Source organism: Seriola aureovittata, chromosome 23 (assembly GCF_021018895.1).
Source record: "Seriola aureovittata isolate HTS-2021-v1 ecotype China chromosome 23, ASM2101889v1, whole genome shotgun sequence".
Taxonomy (NCBI): domain Eukaryota; kingdom Metazoa; phylum Chordata; class Actinopteri; order Carangiformes; family Carangidae; genus Seriola; species Seriola aureovittata.
Window position 1 is genome coordinate 1,864,815 of NC_079386.1, and position 17,730 is coordinate 1,882,544.

The 17,730-nt window shown below is 41.4% G+C and overlaps 1 protein-coding gene across 10 annotated transcripts in view; it reads left to right on the top strand.

Annotated features, from left to right (window-relative positions):
* The window catches only part of ehbp1l1a (EH domain binding protein 1-like 1a), a 44,398-nt gene extending 26,963 nt beyond the window's left edge, over nucleotides 1–17,435 (top strand). For 8 of the 10 annotated variants that reach the window (XR_008826560.1, XR_008826566.1, XR_008826559.1 and 5 more), the window contains 6 exons: nucleotides 829–3,961; nucleotides 4,053–4,107; nucleotides 4,324–4,530; nucleotides 4,939–5,487; nucleotides 5,953–8,301; nucleotides 8,498–8,637. Coding sequence is in view for 1 of the 10 variants with exons in the window: in XM_056368571.1 (XP_056224546.1) it covers nucleotides 8,498–8,672; nucleotides 9,583–9,740; nucleotides 9,820–9,868; nucleotides 9,975–10,484; nucleotides 10,586–10,637; nucleotides 10,725–10,768; nucleotides 10,902–11,013; nucleotides 11,248–11,347; nucleotides 12,355–12,428; nucleotides 13,843–13,957; nucleotides 15,717–15,810 (1,483 nt within the window). In the remaining 9 variants the exon portion in view is untranslated. Of the gene's footprint in view, nucleotides 1–828; nucleotides 3,962–4,052; nucleotides 4,108–4,323; nucleotides 4,531–4,902; nucleotides 5,488–5,952; nucleotides 8,302–8,497; nucleotides 8,673–9,582; nucleotides 9,741–9,819; nucleotides 9,869–9,974; nucleotides 10,485–10,585; nucleotides 10,638–10,724; nucleotides 10,769–10,901; nucleotides 11,014–11,247; nucleotides 11,348–12,354; nucleotides 12,429–13,842; nucleotides 13,958–15,716 lie in introns of those variants that run through there. The other 2 variants (XM_056368571.1, XR_008826561.1) reach the window with 2 other exon arrangements.
* Nucleotides 17,436–17,730: the final 295 nt, after the last annotated feature.

Consider the following 17,730-nt stretch of genomic DNA (forward strand, 5'->3'; position numbering starts at 1 on the left):
TTTGCTGTATGTGCCATTTCTGGAGCTTTGAGTTGTTCTGTGTTGCCTAAATTTATACAGATTTCATTGTCATTGTTTTAGCCCCTTGGGTCGAAAGGATACTCTAGAAACAGATATCGATGTATGAGAAGGGACATACTGCTAATGAAACAGAGACTGCTGAAGTCACTGTGGCAGGTCATGGTTTCATGCCCTTAGATGAGTCAAATAAAATGTTTTCAGTACAGTCAGGAGATGTCGATACTACATGCTATAACACTGAAGAGCTAAGGTGTGATCGTATCTCTTGTCAGTGTGATCTAGGTGTAATTATCTGTGTTGCATGATTTCATCAACGCAGAGGTGTGTTACAACATCCATGCATCTGTCATCATGCAATTATTTATTATAGAAAGACAAAGTTCAATGTTTATTTTCATTTACTTGCTTTTTATAAATGGTACAATTCTAAGTAGTATAAGAGGAATATACTGTGAAGAATTTTAAGTATTGTTTCACCCAGTATTAGTGCTAGCTTTGCAGAACTGCTTTTTACAACAGAGGTTGTAGGATCAAACTTAACAAATGGTGTGGCATGATGTTTTGCTTGCCAGAGTGGAGCTTTTTGGATAGTTGTTAATACAAGCTGGAGTAAGTTTTGAATTAACAGCATTTGTTGAATTTGCATGCATGAGACTAAAACTTATTAGTACTCACACCAAAGTCTCTTACTGCACAGTGTTGGAAATGGGAATGCTCTAATGCAACACTATAGATACAATATTTCATTTATTTAGCACACTCCTACAGTAAACTTTGTCTATAACGTTGTATTTACCTTCTCTTTAGAGAAACAAACATGGTTTCACTACAGCCATCAGGCCCCGTTGGATCCGATGCAGCAGAACCCCCATCCCAGACCCAAATAAATAATGCTGAGCAGCAGTTAGAAAAACATCCTGCAAACACAACCATACAATGGGAGGAGCTGCCAAAGGCAACTACAGCGATAACTAGAAATACATCAGAGGAAGAAATGGAAATGATAAGAGAAATGGTCAGTAATGCCCCATTGTTCCCTGATGCTGCCATGATGTTAGACACTGATGATGAAATGAAGACAAAGACAGAAGCTGGGATGGCAGATCTGTTGCCAATGTGCCCAGCAGTTAGTGGCATACTTGAATTTCCTGCTACTGCTAAACAAATGAACGAATGCCTACTGGACAGCGAATCTATTCAGAATAATCCATCAAAGGATAAGGAAATTCTAATCACTGAGTGTGCTGTTCATTTAAAAGGACAAGCAGATCTAGCAGAACAAATTGTGGATGAAAACAAGCAGTCCTCTTGCATGGAAACCTGTCCCAGTATGACAAACATTGCTGGCATGCCATCCAAATTGCCCGTAAAAGAAGAAAAACACTGGCTTATAGATCAAAACCCAGTCTGGGAGAAACAATCAAAAATGAAGGAAATATTACTGCCATGTTCATCAAATGAGGATGAAAAGAACAAGAAGGAAATGGTTTTTCTTGTACAGTCTTGTCCCAGACAGGCCAGAAATCCAGGGTTCCCCTCTGTACCACAACACAGTTTACAAATGGGAGCTTTGTTACCAACTTGCCCAAAATATTGTTCCACACCAGTTCCACAACCTACTATAGTATATCATGAATCATACATGATGAGTCTTTTAAGCTCTTGTCCAAAAACGTCTAGTGTTGAAGGTTTTCCGTCATTAACGGAGCATCATCAAGGCTGGGCTACAGATCACAAAGCGTTTGGGGTAAAACTGCCAAAAATGAACATAGCCGTGATCGAAGATAGACATTACAATGAAGAAATGAAGGCCATGTCATCTTTAGCCCGAACTTGTCCAAAAGAGGCTCGCATCCCTGGATTTCCATCTCTCTTGAACCTACAGTGATCTATAATGGGTCTGGTAGGGTCAGTCTCCTTCCATCTTGCCCAGCTGTCTCCAGTATGGCTGGTTTTCCATCAGTGCAGAAAGCTGACAGCAAAGACTGGAACACTATTCATCAGCCATTATGGGAGAAGAAAATTAAAAAGGCTTCTGTATTAATCCTAAATAACAATAAAATACACAAAGACATGAAAGGAGTTGTTTCTCTTGCGCAAAGTTGCCCAAGAAAATCCAACATCTCTGGCTTTCCCTCTGTACCAAAACCAAGAACGATGTATGTTGTTGACATGACAAATATGGTCAGTCTTATATGCTCAAAAGTGTCGCAAATACCGGGATTTCCATCATCTCATTATTCAAAAGACTGGACAATGAGCAAGGAGCCACTTTTTGAACCAAGAATGAAAGAAAAGCAGGTGTCACTGCCTGACAGATGTGAAAGAGTTAGGAGAGTAATGAAAGCAATGGTTTCCCTTGCACCATCCTGTCCAAAAGAGGCACGGATGCCAGGATTCCCCTCTCATCCAAATCCCCTAAGTGTGTATTCTACACTAGATATAATCAGCCTTTCTACAATGTGCTCCCACGTTTCCAAAATACCTGGATTCCCATCACTTGTTGGGGATATAAGTGTAGAGTGGGTGACAGAAAAGGGGACAGATTTGAAGAGGCTACCAAAGAGGGAGATCATACTTAACACATCAAATGACAACAAAATGATAATGAAGAATATGATTTCCTGTGTACCATCCTGCCCTAAAGTGTCAAGTATTCCTGGTTTCCCAGCTATCCCTAATCCAAAAACTGTGTATTATGGCCCGAATGTGGTCAACCTCCTTCCTTTGTGCCCTCTAGTTTCTACTGTAACTGGATTTTCATCAGTTGAAGGGCACAAGGAAAAAGGATGGGTTGTGGAACTGGCTTCATTGATGCACAGACCACAAAAGAAAACTCCATTTAGGATTAACAGTTCACCAATTACCACAGACAACCTAAACAACATGATTGCTTTGGTGCCTTCTTGTCCAGGAGCATCAAAGATTTCAGGCTTCCCATCTTACCCTCGATACAATATGCTGAGTCTTGTACCTGTTTGCTCCAAAGTATCCAGTTTCCCAGGATTTGCATCCTTTGAAGGGGCCTCAAAATTCCAATGGCTTTTTGATCCACACACTTTGTGTGACAAGCATCCAAAGAAGACAGTGTTTGTGATACACAGTCCAAATCAAGATGGAGAAACTGCAAAGTTAATGCTGGCCATGGTAACAATTTGCCCAGAAGCATCCAGGACCCCTGGGTTCCCCTCTGCACCTCACCACAAATCCAAGATTGAACCCAATATGATAAGTTGTGTACCTTGCTGCTGCAGTGTTTCAAGTCTCAAAGGATTTGCATCCATGACTACAATCACAAGCACAGAGTGGCTAAGTGAAACAAAACCAATTGTGATAAAGTCACAGAAGAAGAGGGCAGACATGATTATGGGACTTGCTGGACAGGACCAGCTATATCACAACAACATAAAAAGCATGGTGACATTAGTGACATCCTGCCCAAAAGAAGCCCGAGTATGGGGCTTTCCTTCAGCTCAGGTTGTAAACAGACCACCAAACATGGTCAGCTTATACACATCTGCTCCATGTGTTTCATGTGTTCCAGGTTTTCCATCAGCGAGGATGCTTAGCTCTGAACATATAAAAATACAAACTAGGACTACACAGGGGAAGTCCTGGTTTTATAAGCTGCGGAATGAGAAGATTTGTCTTATTTCAACAGTTCCAGCAAAACATAAACATCAGCAAGATGAAATGAAGCGCATGGTAGCAATGACTCCATCATGTCCACATTTGACTCAACTTCCTGGTTTCCCCAGCATTTTGCAATTGAATCCAACTGAGAAAGACAAATTGGCTACTCCAGTTCTGCCTTCTACTGAAAAGCATACAACACAGGAATTGCCTCATGAACAGTCAACTCAGTCATATCTCAGCGACACAAGAATTCCTGGTTTTCCCTCTACATCTGTCAGCAGCTCCAGTACAAAACTTGTGCATGGTGAGATTTACATTGTTTTAATTAAGGCCACATTTATCTTTCTTTGTCTTGTTTCTTTTCGCAATTTTTATTATGTTTGTTTTTATGACAGTGGAGAAATTCAAAGACGATGCAAAGCAAAATGTAGACCTCTCTGTAGATGATGGGTAAGTTGAAGAGCCCAATGCTCTTGCAATGTTTGCTGTGAAAGGAGCCAGTTTAGTACTTGCTTTACATGGACTGCTTGGATTAATAAAGCTTTAGTAAATCAATTATACAGTGCATGGTAAATTTCAAAGTCTATATATAATTACATTTTGTATTGTGTTGGTGCATGAGGTATGTGGACCATGCCGTAAAATCCTCTATATTTGGGTCCCCAGCAAATCACAAATAGAGAGAATAGCAGCAGAGGAGACCCAAACAGCGAAGAAACCATTGGACACATCAGAGCCGTTGGGGGTCTTGGGTTGGGAAGTTTTGGAGGCAGAGGGAACAGTAACAGAAAAACAGGCAGAAGTCTCTTTGTCAACAAAGGAAGAAGAGACCTCAGGATTAGTGAAGGCTATTGTGGGTGTTTTCCATAAAGGGTAAGTATAAGGCTGTTCTGAAACAAATGGTTTCTAGCATGCAACATGGTGTGCATCAATTAAAAGTAAACCTGAGGATTAAAAAAAGACCAAAGGTCTTTGCACTCACAGCATTAAGACCTCAATAATATCTTCATGGAATCTATTTATCTGGATTGGGGACTTGTTCCCATTGAGTGGAAGGTACAGAAACTTTAAGGCTTGTCTTCTTATTTTTTTGAATGTATATTCTTGGTTTGATGTTATTAAAGTTTAAACCGAAGGTAAAACTGGACTGCTTTTGCATGGGATTTATTTCAGTATCTCTAATACTCAGTGGTTTCTTGAATTAGATGCATGTTTATTGAAACAATTGTTTTTGCATGGTTCCAGGTTTCACTCACACACTCCACTATCCATTTCTCACAGTTACGAAACAGTAGCATCCATATTGGGGCCATCTAGCTCTACTTTAACTGAGGCGGATCACCAACCCAAGGCTATCTCCTATAGGGAACTGATGGACAGGAGAGTGAGCCCTTCAGATGAGTTTTTCCTACATTTCGCATACAACACTACTGCTATACAGAAGATAGAGGGCCAGTTTGAAGACAGTCACACTGAGCAAAATGTTGAATATCCAACAAGTGCTGAGCCTTACATGTGGAACTTGGTAGATGATCGATCAGCATCTCCATCCCCAACAACCGACAGCGATGATGGGTTTTTAGTCTGTGCAAGCATGAAGAAATGGCCGCCATTGACAGAGGCAGATATCACTGAAATATCAAAAGAAGATAGTGAGCAAGTAGAGGAACAAGAGGCCTGTCTTGATCAACGGCATACAGAGAGATCACTCAAAGGACAGGACTCTGTTCAAACATCAGCGTACATTGAAAGTTTGTTAGCAAGGCACGAGACTGAGGCAGAACAGGATAAAGTTAGAACTCTGTCGTCTTCCTCACAGCTGGATAAAGGGTGAGTTCTGGTGGACTATGACCTACCTTAGTTGCACGGTGTGACAGTGTTCATGTCCTGCTTTTCTGGTGATAACATTGTCTCTCGTTCTGCTTATGAGCGCTTACTACTCAGGAAATTGTGTTGGTCAACTCTTTGCAATAGCTGTAAGGATTGGCGTTGTAATGGGTAGTGGTAAAGTTTCTTTTTTATGCATTGATGCATATAGGTGTTGTAAACTAAGGTAAACTTTGTCTTTCTGTCCTCTATGTGCTGCTGTGTTGTTTTAATGATAGTACGCATGTACATAAGTTAAGCAGAATATTGAAAATGATGGTAATTTGCGCTTTATGCTGTGAAACAAGATTGGTTGCTGTCTTTTAAGTTGAGCTGATTAATAGTTGGTTGGAGATAGGGTGCATGGTACTATTGTATGACAAAGTCAAGAAGAGCAAATTCTGAAGTTTTTCCTTTCTTTTCCTTAAGCCCCGAACAAACAGGCATGGAAGAAATTTCTGCTAATTCCCTGCAGCCCACATCAAATGAGTCACTAACAGATGAAAACAAACATAGAGACAGACCCTCAGATGCTCAAAACATTAGTCCAGTTGGACCACAAGCTGATGTTGTTGTCTCTCAGCGAGGCAGAAAGCCAAAGAGAAAAGTTCCAGAACCTCAACAGAAAGCATCTATTCAAGAAAAAGACACAGTTCCAATACGACCACTCAGAAGGAAGGATAGTTTAACACCAGATCGCAAAAAAAAACCTGATGGTTTATCTGTAAAGCTCCTTACTGAAGTTATTCCAGTCCAGTCTGTAAAGATAGATTCTACTGGTGAAATAATTCCCACACAACGAGCTACTGACCTTGCTCCATCTTCCTGCATAAATAAAGAAGACAATAGCGTTCCTCTAGATGTACCACAGAATGGCCATGACCAAGAAAGTGTCAGAGCTCAAGTAACATCATACACAGGTAACCATAAAGACAAAGGGGAAGCAGAATCTGTGCAAATACCCATGAATTTCACTCCCCCTCCTCGTGTGAAAAGAAGAGATGGTAGCTTGCCACCTGAAATTGCACAGAATTCTGCCCCTTGCAAACCCCTGAGGAGAAAAGACAGTGTCACTACAGAGAAGCTAGCTCATGACCAGCAAGATTTGAAAGCTCAAGTTAGTTCTGCTGCAGAAACATCTGATTCTGGTCCTCCTCAACCTTGTAAGAAAAGCTCTGATGTCTCAGGCGATCTTGAACCTTTACAGAACATTGATGAACCCAGTAAAACAGCCACTGAAATGATCCCTTCACAACCGGTGGAAAGAAAAGACCATACAACCAAACAGTACTCTCAAGAAACCTACTGTGACCTGCAATGGCCTACAAAAGACATTAATACATCCAGCCAGGTGTCTTCTTACTTAGTTCCTCCCTCAGAAACAAAGGGAATTGACAGCATCACCCCAAAGGCAGATCCAGAGATATTTCATGTTGAGCAAACTGCTCCTCTCTCAATCATCAAGAAGATATGTCTTCCACAACGTGGCAAGAAATTGCCTCCAAGCAAACCTCGCAAAATTGTCAGTAAAGAGGAAATCATGGCCCAAAATGTAAAAGTCCAGACTGACAACACTGTGGTGGGTGATATAGAAAAGATAAAGCAGTCAAAGACAGCTGGTCACACAGCTGCTGATATAGCCAACATCCCATCCTCTCAGAAATCAGAAAATGCACCAGAGATAGCAAAGGCAAAGAGGGACAAACAGACAACTTATCCTATCCCAAGACCTCGTGTGAAGAAACGTTTCAGTGGCCCCTTCCCAGATGACTCCACAGCTACAGAGAGAACATCTCAGACTTCCCATGGAGAAGAGGAACAGGCAGCAAAGCAAGGTGTTCCTTCATCTATTTCCTCAACACCTAAAGAAAGCAAAGACCTTCCCTCTCTTCATCTGGTTAATCAACCTTCTACATCTACAGAAGAAGTGGCTGGTGTACGGCTGAGGAGAAACATATTGACCACTGAGAGCAATGTTCAGGTAGAGGATGGTGTTACTTCACACAGGACCCCAGGAACCTCAAGCTTGCCTATACCAAAACCAAGGGTAAAGAAACGTCTCAGTGATTCCTTCCCAGATGACACTATAATTTCTGGCTCACCACTTCCCTGCCAGTCAGACACCGCAGCTGATTCGATTGGTCATGAATCAGTCCAACACAATGAACAATCAAGTTTGCCTCTTCCACTGCCCCGGTCAAAGAAACGTCTCAGTGCGACTTATTCAGATAGCACACCGCCTGTAGACAGTTTACTCACTGTGGAAATGGAATCGTCTCAGAGAAACTCAGAGGATACATCTAACACCTGCAATGAAACAAATGAACGGCCAATATCGCTGGATTCAAGTGTGATCTCTGAAGGAGGTTTTGTCACAATCCAAGGTGAAGATGTTACATCAGAGGTGGAACAGGAAGTATTAGCAGCAATGCAAGAAGAACACTTTCCTCGGCCAGATTCTGTAGTAGATACTGAAAAGCCAGAGGATGAAATCATTGAAGGCTGGACTTTTACAGATAAACCTGTAGTTTCTGATGACTTACAGAAAGTTACAGAGACTGTACCTGTGCAGGATGACATTAAAAAAGTTCTGGAAGCAGAGGTTGATAAGTCCCTTGCTTCCACTATTGCATTCTCTCAGGATGACTGGCTGCATGTAGAGGATGATAAAGACAGTGAACCAATGGAAATAACCTCACGGAAGGAAATGAGGGATGAAGAGTTGGACTTTGGCTTTGTGTCTGTAGATGTAGCTGCTGGTTGTTTAGAGGATGAAAGGTAAGATTAGCCAGTACACATTAAGGTGTGGGGGGTGCGCTTATAATTAAGATGTGTGTATTTTGCATTATCCTCATTATTCTCATCTCCCTATGTTATAATTACTTAATAAACTGTCTCTGTATGTCAGTTCATTAGCAAAACGTGATTGCAGAATTTATTAATCAATTTGTTTTGTTTCTTTGTGTCTTTTCAGGCAAAGGGAGAGAGCAGCAGATTCTTCAGGTCAGCCAGTACCTGTGTCTTGTGGCAAGAAGCGTTTGAGTGGTTCCTACCTACATGACAGCAAGTCACAAGTTGCTGGCCTCCATAAAACCAGTGAACCAGCAACACAGCATAATAGACCTGCAGATGGGGCTGCTGCTCCAGAAGTATGTTAAATCTCTTCAATACTTGCTAAAATTTGTATATAAGCAATTGATCAAATGGCTGTGTGTAATGTGTAAGATGTTGCTCTGAATGAAGAAACCCACAGAGAATTATCAACAGTTATGCAGTTCCTCTCAGCTCCAAGGATCTTGTTAGCCCCTTTCAGCTCATTTTGAATATCTGTTCTCATCAACTTCATTTCCACCAGGCAGCTGTTTTCAGAAAAGCTCTGATAAACTCACTGTTATGTAGTAGAAAAGTAAAGTAGGCAGGCGGACTAAGTTAGCGATGAGCTGGGGAAGAAAGAGGAAAGTGTAGTGAGTATTGGACCAACATTGATCAGATGCACAGAAACACAAAGGTGTTTGTGACATGGAGCATGATCCTGCTGGAAGGAGCCATTAGAAGATGGTGAACTGTTGCCATGGTCAGCAACAATACTCAGAGAGACTGAGACATTCAGACCAGGATTGATTGGTATTAAGAAGAAAACATTCTCCACACCATCACAGCAGCACCAGCAGCCTGGACTGTTGACACAAGGCAGGTTGGTCCATGGATTCATGCTGTTGATGCCAAATTCTGACCCTACTACCTGCGTGTATTCTGAGATGCTTTTCTGCTCAGCACAGTTGTAAAGAGTGGTTATCTGAGTGACCATAGCCTTTCCGTCAGCTCCAACTCGTCCATTCTCCTCTGATGTCTCTAATCAACAAGGTGTTTCCTCTGGGACACCAAACCAGCCCGTCATTGACACTGCTGCCACATGATTGGCTGATTGGATAATAATAATTGAATGAATAAGTACAGGTGTTCCTACTACAGTGAGTGTGTGTCAAATGTGTTATCCCTCTGTTCTTCTCCCCCTGAAATGGCAATAAATAAATAATAAAAGTCTATATTGTGTTTTAGAGCACTCCCACCTTAGTGACTTCCAGCCAGTCTCTACTGGAGTGGTGTCAAGAAGTCACCCAGGGTCACAAGGGAGTAAAGATCACCAACTTCAGCACCTCTTGGAGGAACGGCCTGGCCTTCTGCGCCATATTACACCACTTCCATCCAGAGAAGATGTAAGAAACCACTGAAAGACTGCTCTTACTGCAAACACTGTTGTGTGTTATCTTACCTTATCTTCTTTTTCTTAAATAGTAATTATGAAATGCTGGACCCGTATGACATCAAACACAACAACAAAAAGGTGATTGATGATAGGTTATCTGTTGATATAATTGCCATGATGTATTTGATCTGTTTGTTGCTAAGTCCTAATATAATCCATCCATCTGTTTTTGTTCATATTACAGGCTTTTAATGGCTTTGCTGAACTTGGCATTTCCAGGCTGATGGAGCCCTCAGACATGGTCATGCTAGCAGTGCCTGACCGCCTCATTGTCATGACCTACCTCAACCAGATCCGCACCCATTTCACAGGACAGCAACTCAGTGTGCTTCACATAGACAAGGACAGCAGCGAGTCCAGCTATGCGGTAGCAGGGGAGCGGGACAGCCCAGAGGACCCCGAGGCAACTGTTCGCTACTGCGCCCAGCGGCTCCAGGAGGAGGGTATCAGCCTGGAGACTAATGGAACTGCAGGCACTGCAGAGAAGGACAGTAAAACCAGTAGGGATGTGGTTCCACCTCCCAGAACTAAACGGTTGCAGGGTGCTGGGGCAGGTGGGGCTCAGTCTCCTGTGGCACCACCAAGGACCAGTTTCCTATCCAAGTCTGGTTTCTCGCATGTCAAAGACGCTGATCTGGTGAAGAAACGAAGGTCACAGAGGAGGAGCGGATCAGTTGATGAAGTAGACATATCAGTAATATAATGCCTTATTGACTTATTCATTTAACCTTTTTAAATCTTATAACTGTTCTTACTTTTATCTGTGATATAAGAGGAACTCTTTTGTGTTTGCAGGTAATGGCGGGGCAAGAAGAGAGTGCAACTGGCCGCAGGAAGTCAGACACGGGTGAGTTCTTGATTTTCTTTGAAAACTTGACTTTGTTTTTTGGCAACTTCATTATAGTTATAGTAGATTTTTTGGTTTGTCCCGCAGAGAGAACCGAGGCTGTAGTTGAGGAGGGACGACCGGAGGGCCAGGTCAGTTCGCACCCATGTGTGTCAGTGTAGGGTTGAATCTCTACAGCTTGGGTCTCCCTGTATTCCACTTTGAACCATTGATACAAAAACATAGATTCTGTTGGTAATTGTGTTCATGTATTAATGTATCCAGGATGCCAGTCAGTATGTTCTGAGTCAGATGGAAGCCCTGGAAGCAGAACAAAATCATATTGATAACAGAGCATGTGCGGTGGAGAGGAATCTCAGACAACTCCTGGAAACAGGTAAGAAACGCAGGACTCCTGCAGAAAACGAATCTCAGTGAAGCAGGTCACGGGTACAGGCGGATGCACAATAACAATTCAAAAGTCAAGGTTACAAATATTTCGAGGGAACAAATTAATTCAACATTGAAAAATTGGAATTGGAACAAAATGAGCAATGTGAGAGAATGAACCTGTAACCTACCTGGCCTCAAACTGAAAGAATGGTCACGGTGATGTTATTTTCTCTGACAGGTAGTGACAAGGTGGAGGAGGAGAGGTTGATCCAGGAATGGTTTATGCTGGTTAACAAGAAGAATGCTCTAATCAGGAGGCAGGACCACCTGCAGCTGCTGTAAGACATCCACCACACACACTGCTGGAAACATGTTCAATATGAAATGTAGAAGTTACAGAACAGTATTCACAACTGACAAACAATCTCACCACGGGTCCATTCAGTAGCAGTTCTGGAGCTTTTGATCACTCTTCACAATCTTCCTCAGCAGAGGGAGTTGTCCAGTTGTCAAGGAATTGTAGAAATTGTTTAAAACCTTCTTTATCTAAGAACTTTAAGGGCATGTCACCCATGTTGACTTCAAAGAAACTTCAAACTTAGAGCACATGAGTGGAAAGCTCCTAAAACTCTGTGTGAAGTAGGGTTAGCACCCGTTTGTCTGTCAACTGTCCGGGAAAATTAATATTCTTTCCTGGAACATGAGTTTTCCCATTTTTTGCGAAAATGCACGTCTAATTTAGAATTTCATAGTTTCAGATAAAACCTCATTTGTTTCCATCTAGTGCTGTTCTGTCTTCTTCCTGGTTATGTTCAGTCCTGTGTGTGTAAACGCATGAAAACAGGTACAACAGTGATGATGAAGTTTACCTTATTACCACATTCACTACTGTGAATTCAGGGAGAGAGGATTGAGGCGGGTGCTAGTAAGAGTGTTAGTAAAAAGGATCAAACTTATTTTTTGTCTTTGTGATTTAATGGGGTGAGAGATAGACAAGGAGCACGTCGCAACAAAATCAGGCGAAACAACATTTTACAACGTAAAAACGCAAGTTTCACTTATTATTTGCGGAGCTTTCAAATGCATCTCAGCTTCATCAATCCTTCAGCACTGTCTGAGGGGAACTGAGCCGTCTCCGTTATAACTGAGCAGACTGAGCAAACTCCATCTGCCAGGAAGACTGGAAGATGAAACTAAAAGCTCTGGAATATGATAAATGGACTTGAGTTTAGACTTTCCCTCAAAAAAAGCAAAGTAAGAAATAAATGATTTGTCCTTCTTTTGAAATCTCCCTCCATCAGCACAGATGTCTCACGTCTTCTAATGCACCTCTTGTGATTGACAGGCTGGAAGAACAAGACCTGGAAAGACGATTTGAGTTGTTAAACAAAGAGCTGAGAGACATGATGGCGATCGAAGGTACACCTTTACTTCTAAACAACACTCCATGCCAGACTGATCTTCCCTTAAACACTGAGTGTGGTTGAACGTTCGGATTGCAACCCTTTGCTCATGACTTGCTTCCTAATTAGATCACACAAGTGACAAAAACAAAAGTACAGAAGCACAAGACCAAAAACTGTGTGTGACTGTAGCTCTGGGTTATATTTACTCCTGAATGACATAACACATCTAACTCCTCCTTTTAACAGTGGAAACTGGCTGAGTGTAGTGTGTGAGATAAGCAGCTTTCTGGGACAACTGGAGCTTCTGAGCTTTGATTTATAAAACTTTTCTAAATGGACATGAACCAACTTTCAGCTGGACAAATCAAAACAACTCGTAAATGACATCCATCCACCCATCCATCCATTTTCTGCCACTTACCTGAGCTCAGGTCTTGGTGGCAGCAGGTCAAGCAAAGCAGTCCAGACATCCCTCTCCCTAGAAAGTTTTTCCAGCGCCCCCTAGAATATCTGAGGTTTTCCCAGACCACATGAGATATATAATCTCTCCAGTGTGTTCTGGGTCCACCCCGAGGCCTCTAACCTGTTGGACGAGCCTGGAAAACCTCCACTGGAAGGAGAGCAGGAGGATCCATGATCTCGTTCCTTCTGTCACTACCTAAAGGTCATGACCACAGATGAGGGTCAAAACAAAGATCACCTGCTAAATCGAGAGCTTTGCCTTCTGGCTCAGTGCATGAACAGTGACAATAAAAGAAGTGGTAAAATAATAACTAATAATTATGGATTTTTTATAACAAATTCTTTTTTCCAGTCAGAATTCAATCAGCATATGATCTTTTATAATAACAGCCCTGACTGATGAAATACATCATGTAAATGACTCGTTTGATGTCTGTTCTGCAACAGCCTGGTGCTGGTTGTACATGATGAAGGACATCTACCATATGATAACTGGAACCCCGGACTGTGTCTTATACGCAGTCAAAATGTAAAACTTTTACAAAAATATTTTAAAAACAAATTTAAAACTGTGAGTCTGAAATGATCTTCCATCACAAAGTAAGATTGTTGTTGAGTCAATGTTTTTCACTCAGTTTTTATGTCTGCTCAGTGATATAAGGACTGTAGAAATATTTTGGGGGACAGAGCGTGAAGGGAAGTATGACTGCACACGTTAAATGTATTGATGAGTTTATATTGGAAAGTTTACATGTGTGATGATTTAATATCATTTTATCAGCACCACCAACACATCAGCTGCTTGTCCATTGTCGAGTCCTTTCTTTCCTTTTTGTGCTGTTTCTAACAATCCCCACAATCCTCTGCTACAAAGAGCACCACTGTCATTCTTCTTCTCCTCTCCACAAGTGTCTCATCCCTCTCTCCTCTGTTCCTTTTGTTTCTCTCTTGTCTTTGTGGTGCAGAGTGGCAGAAAAGTCAGGCCCATAAACACAGAGAGCAGCTGCTGCTGCAGGAGCTGGTGTCACTGGTCAACCAGAGAGACGAACTGGTCCACAATATGGACGCCCAAGAGAGAGGGTGAGATTCACTGAGTCTTGATAAAGTGGCTGTCTGTTTCCTTTACAGGCTCTATTAGGATTAGATTATTGATGCTGGTAGTACTGGACCACATGTGAACACATTCAAACATGCAGTGTTTTTCTGAAGTGATATGTCCTTGATTGAACCAGTAGATGGCAGCACAGAGTGAGGCAGCTCAGCCAGATACTACACAGCACGTCACAGAACACGTTCTTGCAGGTGTAGTGTTTTCATTTACTGCCTCAAGTACCAGAGGACACGGTTATAGATGTCACAGAGACGCACAAAAGACGAGTCAAAAGAAGGACATAATATGTCATAATAATGACACACACTGACGCTCTTATTAGTGTTGATTAAAGTTCATTGATCAGATATTTTTATGGGCTGAGTGCAGGGCTCTTAACGAGACTTTTTTAACAAAAACAAAATTACAGTTCACTACTGCTCACTCAAACATGTTGTGTGAAAAAACAGCCAATCAGCAGCATTATTAGATGTTGGTGAGATTTACTCATTCACTCCTGAGGGATCGAATGTATATATTAATCGTTGCTAGAATCAAACTAATTCAATTGGTCCATAAAAGTATCAGAGTTCAATCCCCAGCCCAGACTGAGTGTCTGTCTCGACCACAACAATAGTAACAACAGTACATTTTGTTTTTAAGATATTTAAAGACACTTAACCTGATAAATTAGACGAGTTAAAAAGAGGAAGACCAAGGTCATTAAGTTAGAAAGCTGTAACTAAACTCAACTATCAGCTTTACTAAGAACTTAGACACACACACAAACTGACACAGTGCCTCCTGCCTTTAAGACTGGATTTATATCACTGTAGATACCAACTGTTGGAGTTCTCACGTAAATATCACCACAACACTTCACACATTAATGATGAATGATCAGATGAGACTGTGCTGTAATATCTGTATGTTCCCCACAGTCACTGTGTTTCCATTCTTTTGGTTTGTGTGACACTGGGACGGTCCACCTTGTGTTAGAAGTGAATACATGAATCCACGTGGTAACAGTATCTATGCAGCTTCACTGTGACAGAGAGTGGACGTATCTGTTGGAGATGACTTTGCTGGATCGATGTGATGCTGAGTTTTAGTTGAACGTCTTTAAAGATCCCTGTCTGCTGTGTGTGCACAGCTGCAGTCATTGAAGTAGAAACGGCTCTGTTCTGTCAGACACGTCCCATACGCAAATGTAATATATGTACATCCATATATAAAATATAGATAAATATAAAAACATGTAAAAATGATATATGAAACCTATTAGAAATTGGTTTCATAAAATTTCATATATTGACATATATGTCCAACCCATATAAACATGTCTGTTTATGTATGTATGCTTATATAAGACATATGTTGAAAGTATATATCCATCAGAAATATAAAGAAATGTATAATAAATATAATAATATGTTCATATTATATAAAGTGGGTTTTAAAAGTGTGAGACCACTTTCCCAGAATGAGGAAATAGACATGTTCAAAATGAATAAAGAAAACATATATAGCTTTTTATTGGTAAGTTGTTTAGATAAAGTTATTTAAAGATATTTTTAATATATATAAACATTTTACCATGGGTATTTTTTATATGTGATAAACTTATATCTTCATATATGCAGAGGATGTATATATGTGATGATAATGTAACATATGGCAACATCACTCTTGATGTAGGGACATATAAGTCATATATTCCATTCCTCTGTCCTCTGTCCTCGTCTTCAGAGCTCTGGAGGAGGACGAACGTCTGGAGCGAGGTCTGGAGCAGCGGAGGAGGAAGTACGCTAAACAGCAGAAGGAGAAGTGTGTGATGCAGTGACGGTGTCGACCTCCAGTCTGTGGAGCGCTGAGTCGCCTGTCTGACACGAAGCGGGTTCGAGACAAAGCCAAGGCTGGGACAGCGGCGCCTGGTCGTCTGACTGACTGGTTTTAAGTCAGCAGTAAGAGGACGATCAGGCCGTCAACGTAGCTGAAGTGTATTTGTACCAGAGAGCAGGGTGAACACGTGTGAGGGGTCTGAGACATGTCAGCTGTGTTTAGTGTTATTTTTGTTTGCTTCGCCTTTTGATTGTCATAAAACGTGGCTGCATTTTATGACCAAAGGTGATCGAGGCGATTGAGGCGGGCCAACGCATCATCCATCTACCAAACCCTGCGGGAGGGTCAGCGCTCGGCAGAGGAGGCCTCGCTGCCTCACAGAGCTGCTGCTGCTGGGGCCTGTAGACTGTTTGCTTTGCAGTTTCTGTGCTGTGCTTTAGTGGCTGTTGTGATTTTGAATGTGAAGTGTGTTTGATTGAAAGTTTTCTACAGATATGAGCCAAAAAGATTATAGGTTGACCGCTGTGGGTTCTTGAAGACTGACACCAGTACTTCCAGGTTTGGATTGTACCTGCTGAAAACCAAAATCTAGTGCCAATTCTCCAAAATGACAAGGATTCAGTGTTTCCTGATGAAGGGTGAGAACGCCTCAGAATCCATCATCTGATTGGTTACGTTTAGGCTTAGGTTACGGCATGGTCGAGGTCACAGTTAAAGCCATTTAAAATGAACTCACCTCAGAGGAAATTACACTTTTGGAATATGAAATTCATCACCACAGTTGCCTTACGTTCTACGTTCTACGAGCAGATTCACTGACTGCGGTGAACCCGCTGCAGTTGAACCTCGCTCATGTCACCCAGCACGTGTGTTCAGATGCGTTTGTTGTTTTGCTTTATCTTTTCCTTCAAGCTGAAAATGTGTCCATTTGGAAAATAGAAGGTCAATCTAATGTAGATGTTTCTAGATGTTTTCATACTGTTTGACTGCAGGTGCCAATGAAGTGCAAGGGCAAGGAAAGCAGGATCCGAATCAGTCTTCTAACTAACTTATTGGATTCATTTAAAGTTTTATGTATTTTAAACAAAGCTCATAGTCTTTATTCATTATTGTAGCGTTTTAGAAAATTTTCATAGAAACCGGAACATCTCCATGAGACTTGTACATATAGGTTTGTTTTGTGCTGCCATAAATTACACCTGTAATTTATTTTTCAAAATGGGAAAAAAACTTTTCAGTCACACAAATGTAGTTTTCTGAAGTGAAAGTGTGAAAGTGTGAATGTTCCTGCGTGACAGAAGCCGAATCTTCATTTACACAACATTAACATTTGCTAAAAGTGAATTGGCGTTTCCACTTGTTCCAAAATTGAAAGGAAACTTCCTCCTTGTCTTTGCACTGAACAGTCACATGTTTTTACTTCAGTCGAGTGTGTTCAGTAACAGGCAGCGACACTTCTGGGCCTGACTGGTTTTATTTGTGTGTAAAGGTTTGCAGTTCTCATGATGCCATACTGCTGAGTGTAGCAGGTCTGACCACCTACAGCTGGTCCAAATGGTGACTGTGGTTTTCATGTTATATTTGCACTATTTGTAAAGTTTTACAAATATAAAAGATTTGAATGCCTTTCCACGTCTTGTGTAGTTCTTTCTGTCATTAAATCTACTCTGTTTCATTTCTATTAGTTTATGAATTCATATATGGTTTATCAAAAATGTACGGTGGCCCTGAGGGTTCAACACACTGCAGCTTAAGAAAACACACGCAAACAGACAAAACACAAACACATGAGCTGCAGATACTCACAGCTCAAAGATGAACTGATTACGTTTTGGTGGTCAAAGGTCAAAGGCCACTGTGACCTCACAAAACATATATTTGGCCATAACTCACACATTCATACACTGATTATGACACAACT